Source organism: Vicugna pacos, chromosome 21 (assembly GCF_048564905.1).
Source record: "Vicugna pacos chromosome 21, VicPac4, whole genome shotgun sequence".
Classification (NCBI taxonomy): domain Eukaryota; kingdom Metazoa; phylum Chordata; class Mammalia; order Artiodactyla; family Camelidae; genus Vicugna; species Vicugna pacos.
The window spans coordinates 14,861,801-14,873,873 of NC_133007.1; the positions used below are offsets into that span (position 1 = coordinate 14,861,801).

The window sequence follows — 12,073 nt, forward strand, 5'->3', positions numbered from 1 at the left end:
GGAGGAAAAGTAAAAACCTGGCCCTCCATCACATACAGTTTGAGAAGCACTATTCAGATAAATGAAATGACAGATTTGGTCCTAGGTTAGCATACAGTTCTTTTAAAGTATTTAAACTTTCATATGTTAAACTCAACATCACAAATGACCATGCCTTGGGATACTTCCCTAGTTCATTTATGAGCAGAGATGAGAATGTTTCCCCCCCCCCAAATTAAGGAGTTAGTGATGTTACATAGAGATATTGCTAAGCTTTTCAATATTTATAGTAATTGTAATAACTAAAGATCAAACTCCTCAAATATACAAGTGCTTAACTTATATTAGTCACTTTATCATATAATTTATGCATCTAAATGTGCAAGTTAACTAAAAAAGTTAACCCACTCAGAAATCTTTCTTAAAGTTGCCCTTTAATCCCCAGAGCCACGCTGGTCGGTGATACATGTATGGCACTGAATGTTACTAGTATCAAAGTTTGATCTATAATTTAAATCTTGATTCAAATTCCTAACTGTAAATTTTGATTATTCTAAATTTGAGGGTTGTGAATCTATACTAATTTGCATGACTTGTTTCTGCTGAAACTAATTTTATTGGTTATGGCAGAAAAATTAGGATTCCTAGATTCAATAGCACATCGTCATGCCTGTTTCACAATTCCACATGAATCATTTCAAAATGGATCCAAATGTTAGACCATATTCTCTTCAGTGGAATATAAATTAGAGTTTCCAAGGTGTTCCAAATGGATATAAATGTTTCTACGTTCTGTGAGTTTTGAGAGTAAGATTGGCACCTGATTCATCTTGATCTAGATTACATTAGGTAATCTGGGTTTCAGGGCATTTTCCAAGGCTGTAGAAAGATTTTATCAGCATGGAGGGAGTCAGACCAGGTCAAGATATAAGTGATAAATGTTTGATTTCTTCCGGTTGAGACAAGTCTGATTTCCCTTATTTTTGGAGATCACCAGAGCAGATACTGTTGGACTTTAAACTTTGATCATTAAAAACTAAGGATTATTTTCTTTGACCATCTGTCACATGTCCTTAAAAGAAAATTGAAAAAGTTAATTTCTGAACACCTTTGAAATTCCTCTATAATGTTAAATTTATTTTTCTCATTATATAGTAATATGACTTAATTTATAATTTTTAAAGTATCTAAAATGAAAGAAATAAAGCTTGTCTTTATTTTCTAAAGAGAACAATATTTTGTAAATGACGTTTTCTGACTTATTAAAAATTAGAAATGGTCAGACCATTTTCCAATTAGGAGGTATTTTCCATTTAAAAAAACTAAGTTGCCTTTATGATGGTTTCTTTAAGACACTTGAAGTAGATTTTTTTTTAAATAACTTCATTTGGCCTGCTTATTACAAGACTGTTATGGAATTTCACACATCTATTTCAGTACGCAGTCCCTCAAAGACTACTGCACTGTTTCTCGATTTTAATAGGCCTCATTTATCCTATAAATAAAGCTACATTTTCTTACCTGATCAAGTGAGCAAACAATAGGGGTCAGATGTGGCAAACACTTTAACAGAAAGCACATGTCAGGGTGAGGTAGAGTCATATCAAGATTGCTTGAAGTTATTAATGGCAGTAAAATTTATGCTTCCTCCTGTTTTCCCAATTAAATCAAGAAGCCTTTTTTCTTAGGATTCTTCTATCACCAGCTGGTTCCAATACACTGTGTGTGAATATTGCCTGAGGTATCTCCGTTTCTAGATGGTAAAAGTTGACCAAAGCACATTAAGTCAATGATATGGACCTGTAGGCTAGAAAACAGCCGTTGTTAAGGGTTTTATTTTGGTCCTTATCATTTGTACCACAAGTATGCATATTTTGTAGGGTATATTATAAATAAGTTCTTGTTGGCATGCTCTGGATGTAATAAAAGAATACTGTAGTCAAGGTAATAAACTAATTGAAACATATTGAAAATATTTGAAAAATAAGCTATGTGGCAAAATGTACAGTTGTACATACCAAAAAATAGTGAAAATGTATCAAAAGTGCTGGATTTTAGATTACTTATTTAATGAATACCTCTTAACGTGACAGAGCTGTTGAGCTTACTGGTAGATTTACAATTTCAGTTTCTTACAGTTTTTAAATAATTGTACACAAAAGTCCAGTTATCCACAAACCATTGTATCGCAAAACTATTGTTACACTTGTTTACATACTGATCATTGTAACCTGTAAATTCTGTCATTTTTCCCTCTTTCAGTTCCTGGTTACAAAACTCTTGGCTTTTATATATTCATTTCAAATCTCTGTTAGACTTAACTGTGAACAAATCTGTCCTAAAACAGAAGACTATCCAGTATAGTTGCAATCTTGAAAATTGGTCTCTCCAAATTCAAGTTTTAACTAAGGCTGTCTGTCTGATCATACTGGGTATGTGTCTGCAGTATGGGCTCTAGTAAGTTAAACATAAAATGATATGGAAATATGTGCAAAAGCTCATCTAATATACTTGCAGTGTATTTTTAGCATATGTCAATATAGTCAATATGTGTGTTCAGTGATTGTTGAAATTATCTTTTAATTGGTAGTTTTGCCTTTAGCATTTTCTATGTTGATAGAGCTTTAAGGACTCCAACTCTGTAGTAAATTTTAAGACACTGTGATTTTTGAAGTGTGTTGTATTCACATGGACTTTCTAGGGGTAATTTATCACCCTAATGCTGCTCTATTCTAATACAGGGGTGCTTATATTCCCACTTCTCTTATCTTTTCATGGACCCCCTTTGTGACTTCAAAGGGAGTTTTTTACTTTGAACGAAGACATGCAGTGCAGAAGGGAATGAGAATCTGGCTAATAATGTGGCCCATAACTTGTGTTCTCACTCTGTTTTTACAAAGTGTTGGGCTGGGTCTACTGCAGAAGCGGAAATTTGGCTTTGAGTTCTGGTGTTCAGAACTCATATTTCTGTTTGACTGAACTTTGAATGGAAAATCCCAAGCGTCTTACAAAATTAGTAGCTAAATGGTGTTTTTACTAATCACTTCAGAAATGAGAAAAACTGAAGACATTTTAAAATTCAAAACCCATCAGCATGCTTTTGCCCTTTAATTGGCAGAAAATCGATCGTGAGAGCAGCCCAGAGAGCTGACTTTTTTTCTTCCTTCAGCTGCTCCAGCTGAACTACAGCTGCAAATTTCTTTAAAAAGGAAAAAAAAAATCTTGAATCTACTTTATAAGTGCAGTAATTCCCACAAAATCAGTTGTTGGAGTTAATGACCAGTTTGTTAAGGCATTAACTGCCCTCAGCTGGGAATGACCAGTTTTGGGGTGAATGGCTGCACAACTGCTAAGATAATTCAGTAACACTTCCAAATAATGATCCAGCTAATTAACGGTGAATTCCTGTGGAAATCCTATCAAAGTACTTATGACCTCTACATTTAATAGCCAGTGAGTTCATCATGATTCATGTTTATTACCATAAATACCAAAGGAATCATAATGACTAGACCATTTTTTTTCCACCCGGGCCTTATTACTTGAACAGATCTGACTAATCCACCTCTAGTCATTAAGGACCTAGTTCTCAAAATATTCAGTCTTTTCACTGCTCTGCTCAAAATTCATAGAGCCTTTGGTGCTGTGCCAGCATACCGACTATTGGCAGCCTGTTTCAACTTGGGTTGCCGTTAGGGAATAATTGATGTCTGTAAGTCTTAAAGGAGCCCTTTTGAAATGTCTGCCATTTGTAGGATGTGGAGGAATCAGCTGGCTAGCTGGAGTTTATGGTTCTTAATTATGAATTCTTATGGGAAACTTATACCACCCAGCCCCAGCTCTTCTAGGGTATGCAAGATTTTTTTTTGAGATTCAGTTTTTGAGAACTCAGATATCTTTTATTCCAATGAATGAAGAAGATTATTAGCTTATAATAAAAAATAAGCTCTTAATTTTACTTGAACCATTTAATCTCTCTTAATGGCTGTTTATTGCTATGTGATCTTTAAATTAGCCTTTAAGTAATAATAAATGTTGGCTGCCAGGAAGCCTCTACTTTCTGTGCAGCTGTGTTTAAAAAGATGAATTCAGGTTATTTCCAGACATCTTCTCCCTCCAGGTATTCACTTTTCTCCTGTAGTACTTTGTCTTTTTGCTGTGGCTGTCAGGTATCTGCTGAATGCCATGAAGTTAAGGCTGCATTTTTACCAAGCAATTAATTACTTATATAATCCTTTATGATTCATTGAATAAGATACCTGTGGTTTATGTACTGTAATCTTCATTTATATATTGCAGCTCTTTAGTGGAGCATGGAAATAAATGATTTGTAACAATAAGATGTTAATTAGGATCACCAAGGTACCATATGGGTAACAAAGACCACTTATAAAATGTTTATACCTTTTTTTCTTAATAAAAGGAAAAGTGTCAGTTTAGATCTGTTTTCATTCCATAAATAAATACAAAATGAGAAGAAAATCAATTTTATAGGTATTTTTAAATCAGTTGATTGAATTCTAGGGAACCTTTACCCAGATAAAATCTAGAAGCCTTATCAGCAACTGGGTTATATAGAGCTCTGAGTACAGTGTTATAGTCCCTTAGACCTATCATCACCTCCTTTCATGCTTTCCTCAAGGGGAAAAAAAAATACTTCTGGTGTAGTACTAGTCATATTCCAGTTTCTTTTGTTGTGCTTCAGCCATAGCAAGTGAGGAAATGCCTGTATGTTTTATTTGCCTGGGACATGCTACTTAAAGATACATGAAGTGTGTAGCTAATTGTGAGGTTTGTCTTCTTCTGTATTCTCAGACTTCTCTGAGTCCTTTCATCTTCTTGTAGCTCAACACCTCCATAACCATTCCCTACTCTAAGAGTGAAATTAAGTTCTGTTACAGACAAGGAAGCATGAAGGAAGGAAGGGAGGTTCACAATGTATTTGTGGTAGTGGTGGTGGAGGAACACTTACCATTGACAGTCATCTATGCTTTGATTACTTTCTTTCCTCAAGCTTCATTCTGATTAAGGGATTTATAACCCTATGAGAACAAGAGAATGATGCAGGGTTCTAACCAGGTACAGTCATGAGTGGAGCCTTGAGGTATTTATGAGGTGACTCTCCTAAGCCCATACTTGGGGTATAGCAGGGCTTTATAGGAAAGTAACTAAGCTGGAGGACAAGTGGCTCGGCCACAGGCTCAGAATATACCTGTGAGCCCTGTCTAACTTATCTCGGAGAAGTCTTGGCTGCCTTGTAAACCTGCTTACCTCTAACTACAGTTAAACCTTGAGGATAGAAGAACACAAGACAACATGTTTGTTAGGGGAACAGTGATAATATCGTTTTTTTGGTAAGAAATGACGTTTATTGAATCCAGTTACTGCGTGTCGGACTCAGTACTAATGGCTTTACTGGGATTCTCTCACCTAGTCCTCACTGTAACAACTCTGAGATAGGCACAGTTGCTATCCCGATTTCATAGGTGAAGAAACCGAAGCATAGAGAGTTTCACTAACACACAGAAGGTCATTTATGCTCGTAAGTGGCAGGCCACAAACTGAACCCACGCAGTCTGCCTCCAGAGCCTGAGCTTTTAACCACGAAGTTATACTGCCTCTATTTACCACTCTACTCAAACTTTTAAGCTTCTAGCACTTTTTTTTTACTCATAATATTGAACACCACTTGATAGCAGTTCTTGTCTAATTTAGTGAGACTGAGATTGACTGGGGGCAAACTGCTTGGGGAATAATGCATTTTGTCCCTGTCAGGATCTTCCTTCATCCCTTGGAACCTACTGCATCTGGGCACAGGTCCTCTGATAAATAACTGATTGTTTTTCTGCATTTCATCTCCTCTCTTCCCTTCTCCTACCGTCTTCCCAACCTTTTCTCCAAGATCGTTTAGAGTCCCTTCTAACTGCATTTCCTTCCTGTACTGTGCCACTAAGGAATGATGGTAACAATTTATGTTTATTTGGCATTATTTCACCATTTCTGCTGCCTCCTGGAAGGCTTAGTAGAGGATACATGCACTCAGGCTTTGTAGTCAGACTTAGGTTTGAATCTCAGATTCACAGCTGTGTTTCCTTTCAGAGAATTCATAACTGTAATGAATGTCATTGCTTCGTCTCCAAATCAAAGATAATACCTACCTCTTCAGTTGTTATAAGAGTTAAATGAGAAAATATATGCTTAACATATGACAGGAACAATATCACTTTTTGCTTAATCTTTTCTCTTTTCCGTTCTCTCAGAGAATTGTGGTTACAAAAAAATTGGCTATTCACCAATCTTGTAGGAAAGCCCTGCATTCCTAGACCTTCTGTTTCCTTCAGTCCTTTAGTAATTTTTTTAGCACATTTTGGGGCATGATAATCATTTTAGGTAAAGATTGTAGGGGTCTGGGGACACATTCAGAGATTTTTTTAATAGAAGATCATAGATAAAGAAGAATTAGGAAGGTATGGGAGAACTGCAAGGAGCTCTCACCTTTGGCCATGAGTAAGACTTTTCTTGCATATGTTTATTCATCTACTTTTTAGAAATTATTACAATTTTAGGATTCTTCTACAGTCTTTCTGTTTTATCACATACCCCTTATCCGGAGTTACCCTTTGGAAGTGATAGATATATAGATGTATAATTAGCTCTAGAGCAGCTTCCTTGTTATTTTTTTATGGAGTACAGATCTCTTACAAGCAAATCTTTCTTTCCTCTCACCTTACATGAATTGATGTACCATTTTAGAACATTACATTTTAGAATCTTTTCATTGACACTAGCAGTAGACACACAGACTCTCCTCAAACAGAGTAGCATATTAATTAATATTCCTAGTTCCACGTTGAATTTTAACATGTTTGATGATTTATTTTGATGTTAAAAATCCTTTGTATTGATTATTGACTTGTTTCTTTTACCATTGACTTAGTAAGTTGTGTGACTTGGAATCCTACTTTTCAGTGAATTTACTACATAGAGGAAAATAACTTCAAATAATATTTTGTAAAAACTAAGTAGGACTAGAACCTACCCACAGCTGAACAACATATAGAAAGAAACTGGAATATCAGGGGAAAAGAGTCTTGTCTCCAGAATATGAGTTTGCTATGGGACTTTACTTGAAGAAATTTTTAAATATCTCAGTACCTGGAAAAAGCTAAACACTGTGAAGTATAAACTGATCAAACCCTAAGGGATACTTTCCTTCTGGGGAATAAAATTGGATTTTTCATTTTTAACTTACATGTCATGAAAGCCTATGCGAAGGTCTGTTTTCCTAGCAAGTGTGTTTTATATTAGAATAATATAAATGAATGCCTTCAGTAGTGTAACAGTGTGATTTATTAAAATCTACAAGTCTTTTCTGTTTAGATTGCTCTGATCCCAAGAACAAAACATTGCGGTTGGGAACACCCAATTAGTCTCTACTTCTCTTGTTTTTGAAGTAATTTCACAATTTTTACAGTACATTTTCCTCCAAATATAAAACCCTCACCTCAAAATACTTAGTATTTCCTACAGAATCCTGTGTTTCCTATAGCTAACTTGTGTGTCTGACTTAACTAGTCTTCATCGTATGACTGTTGAATTTTACTTTCTCCTGTATTATACCTTAACTTTTTATCTAAGTCTGTAGTCATTATCTTTAGAGCTTATCTAATTCCACTTCTCTTTTCTCCATAGATTGTGTAGTGAAGTTTTTGAGATAATAGAAGAGACTGACATTTACTCAAAATGCTTTGACCTGGACATTTTATTTTGCAAATTGTTTATAAAGTATAATGCTATAGAGAAAAAGGCATAAAATATCAGATAAAATAAGTATTTATTATTTCACATATAAAATATAGTTCCTGCATATGTTATTGTACAAGTGGTTGAGTTAGTGAATTCATAGATTTTTTCAGTTAAAATGAAAATGTTTACTAATATGTATTCATCTGACAAACATATGCTAGGTTTTATTGTTTTTTTTTAATCCCAATGATTCTTTTTTACACTGATATTGAAAGCCATAGGAAATAGGCTTTAGCCGATTTTAGAAGATGCAAAAGTCTTTATTTTAAAAAATTCTGTTTTAAAAATGTGTTTTAGTCTAACATATGTCAGCATATGTCAGTCTTTTATATCTGATCATAATATCTTACTTGAAAGACTGTTTCACCTTAGATAGAAAATTATTTGAAATATATTATAATATACCTCTGGTGTATATAACTTGACCTCTGGTGAAGATGTGGAGGTCAGAGAGGCCTGTGTTTAAATACCTGCTCAACTGCTTACAAGGCTGTGTAGCAAGTATTTATTTTTCTCTAAGTGTTGGGTTCCTCATCTGAAACATAGGGATGAAAACATTTATTTGACAGATTGCTTTGAAGATGCACATTGTTCTTCCTTACCACATGAGATATTGTTATCTAACATATCAGCTGCAGGAAAACAAGAGGCTAGAGAAAGCGTCACTATATTTTTTCTGTTTACTTGCAAAAGACCCCTGGAAACTTTCACTTAAAACACTTCTGTGTCAAATATGAAGATCTTGTAGAACCAGTAATTTCTGTCCTTGACTAAATGTGCTTGCTTTTTTAGTTTTAGCCTCTGATTTTTAAAAATATAACTTTTTTTTTCCAGCTTTCTTGAGATCTAATTGACATATAGCAGAATATAAGTTTAAGGTGTAATGATTTGATATATGTATATATTATAAAATATATAAGGTTAGTTAACTATAAGGTTACCACTCTAAGGTTAGTTACCACATCTATCACCTCACATAATTACTTTGCTTTTTTTTCTGGTGGTGGGAACTTTTAAGATTTACTCTCTTAACAATTTTCAAATATACAATACAGTATTGTTAACTATTGTCACCATGTTTTTTAAATACTAAAAACTGAATCAATCAGCAGATATTTATTGAGAAACTTCCACGTGCTATACTAAGCCTGTGAGAATACCAAAGTTTGTCCTCTAAGAATTTCTAGCCACCTTTTAAAGATATGCCTAATATCTGAAAAAAATTAGGTAAGAATATAAAATAGTTTTTTGAAAAAACTCTTAAGTATTTAGTAATTTTTTTACTATGGTAGACACAAGGATAAAGGTGCTGAATGTATCCTCCGTGTTAAAATATTTTTAAAATTTTCTTGATATATTATTTATCAGCTACATTTACTTATATGCTAGATTTTTTTTTAAACTTCAGATATCTCCAAGGACTTCTCATAGCCCAAAATTTTCAAAAAGAAATTTTTTGGCTAAACAACTTTTCTCACTCTTTCTAGTCTAGCCACTGACTTTGAGATCATAAATAGGTCCTTGAAATATGGTCTGTCAGAAAGCTTGTAGGAGGAGTACAAGAATCTAAGATATATCTACAGATCTAAGATACGTTATTCACTTTTCTTTTTTCTGTTTCAAGGTGTATAAAACTAGAGTAATCTTACCTTAGAAGTTCTGAGACAATCCTTAGACTACGCTTAGTTTATACCCTTTAGCATTTTGTAGTCACATATTTTTTTTAATGTTGCAAATACTATTCTAATTCTTTATCATTTATGTTATTTTTCTAGTGTCTGATTCATAGGAATTAAAAATACTTATTTGTTTATAATTTCTAATACATTGTTACTATGTTTACTACTTCTAAAACATTACTGTCAGTAAAATGTATTAATCACATATTTTGATAAAACAGTAAGGATAGGGAGGCCAATGGTTAAATCTACTTTATGGTGGGCTGGTGGTTAATTTTTTTCCAAAAAAACACCTTGCAAAATACATATATTCCTGGAAATTAGTGATTTTTCACAGATAGTGTGCTCCAAACTTTGGAATTGAAATGAGGAGCTCAAAATATTTTCTAAATTTAGGGTTATATAAGAAATTTTTTGATTTAGGAGTTTAAAAGTTTTAATGCAGTAATTTGGTGTGTTGTACAAAAAAATTAATTTGCTTATGGTCATCCCATGCAAGGCATGGCATAATATAAAATCTCACCATATCCATGATTTCTTATTTCTAGGCAATGAAAACTACAAACAAATAGCAATGTGTGTTCTTTACCACATAAGTATGGATGACCGCTTTAAATCAATGTTTGCATATACTGACTGTATACCACAGGTAAGTGCGTTAAGTGTTTTTTTTAAAAAGGCATTCAAAAAGTATGTTTTTCATTTTCTTCTCTTGATTTGCCAGATAGCTTTTTCCTTTAAAAAATCCGTCTTGAAAAGTAATATAAATTTGTTATACAAAATCTGGAAAGTACAGAACAGTATAAAAATGAAGATAATGTTCTGTTATCCCAAACCCAGAGATAACCATTTAACATTTTGGTACATTTTCTTCTACATAATTAAAAAATAATGTATTGAGATTATATGCCATATGTAGTTGTATATTGCTTTATTTACTTAATAGATTATGAACTACTCTCCCATGTCACTGAACATTCTTCAGAAATTATTTCTAATAGTTGTATAATATTGTATTGCATAAATGTACCATAATTTAAACATTAAATTATGTTTAGTTTTTTCTAGTTTATCACATAAAAACTGTTACAAGTAAACATATGTAAGCAAATGAAATAATGTGAAGTATATATCACAGTATGTAAAAGCTTATCCACATCTCTGACTTTCTCTTTAGTTTAAATTCCTGAAAGTAGAATTACTAGATCCAAAGGTATGAACATTTGTGTATTTGACACAATATGGCCAAATTACCTTCTAAGAAGACATGAAATATTTCCAACTAACATTTCACTGTTAACAACACTGGATACTATAGTGGAGTGTCTCTATTTCTTTTTATTTGCATTTCTATGAATATTGGTGAGGTTGAACATTTTTTTCATATATTTGTTATCCCTATTATGTTATAAATCATTCATAATGTCTCTTGCTAATTTTTACATTGGCATGTCAATATTTTAGGATTACTAAATAAGATCTGTATATATAAATAAATATTTTAACTCTTTGTCATATTACAGACATTTCCCAACTCTGTCATTTGCCCTTTAATTTTGTTTGTGGCAGATGGTTCTAAATGCTTTGCATTCTCAGATGGGAAAATACATCATCAAAATTCTTTTATTTTTATAACACTATTCTCGAGAAAGATTTTTGTTATAACTCAGTTGCTTGATACATTTCATATGTTAGGTCTGTTTGTCTTGAAGGAGTTTAGTGATTTTTTTTTCATGGACTATGTTAATCAGGGTAAGGATTCTATACAGATACGATTTTACTTTTAGGGAATTTATATTCATAGAATCACTAATGTGCCATTAATCTTTATTATTTACAGAGCTCTACTCATTTGAATACTATATGATGATTGGAATACTAGTTGAGCTGATTTTTAATATGAGATTATTTTTTATAAAATGGCTTTCTAAATTACAAAAAACAAAATTGTAGGATGTATAATATACAATAAAAATGACACTTTGAAAGACACTTTAGAAGAATATGAATAGTAAGTCATTAATTAAATCTTTCGAGATGACTAGGCAATTCCTTATTAGCCTAATGTAAGTTATTAAGTATATATTATTTGACAAATAATGAATATGTAGTAAAAAATAGACCATACTTTTTCTTTCTGTTAATTCTTTTGAACATCCTTCTAGTCATCCCAAATTAACAAGGCAGTTCTAAAAATTGAATTTGCTATTCTAGAATTTTGACACTTTCCATGTAATTAAAAAACTGATTAACTCTTAAGAATAATTTCTTAGACTTTTATATCAGGGAATAAACTAATTATGCTTGTTTATAGAAAATAGCTGTCATTCAAAGAATATACAGTATATTTTCTCTTAACAAGACAAGGTTTCTTATAGAGATAACGCATGTCAGACTATAGTCCATGTAAAGTGTAATCAAACTCTTTGTCAAACAAGTTTTCAGTAAAAGAGTAGCCATGTCAAAGGGGGATTACAGGTGATTTACTGCAGTCTCACTCCACATGTTCCAAAGATTTTTGCTTTGCGGTTGCAAAGGGTGTTCCTTTTCCAGTCCCGTTTAGGATTGTAGGAACTTCACTGCCTACAGGATGTGAATTGGAAAGCAGG

The 12,073-nt window shown here is 32.9% G+C and overlaps 1 protein-coding gene across 4 annotated transcripts in view; it reads left to right on the plus strand.

The window, feature by feature from the left end:
- KIFAP3 (kinesin associated protein 3) overlaps positions 1 to 12,073 on the plus strand; it is a 136,764-nt gene that overhangs the window by 67,160 nt on the left and 57,531 nt on the right. For all 4 annotated transcript variants that reach the window (XR_012062720.1, XM_072946142.1, XM_072946141.1 and 1 more), the window contains one exon: positions 10,013 to 10,113. Coding sequence is in view for 3 of the 4 variants with exons in the window: in XM_072946142.1 (XP_072802243.1) it covers positions 10,013 to 10,113 (101 nt within the window). In the remaining variant the exon portion in view is untranslated. The remainder of the gene's footprint in view (positions 1 to 10,012; positions 10,114 to 12,073) is intronic.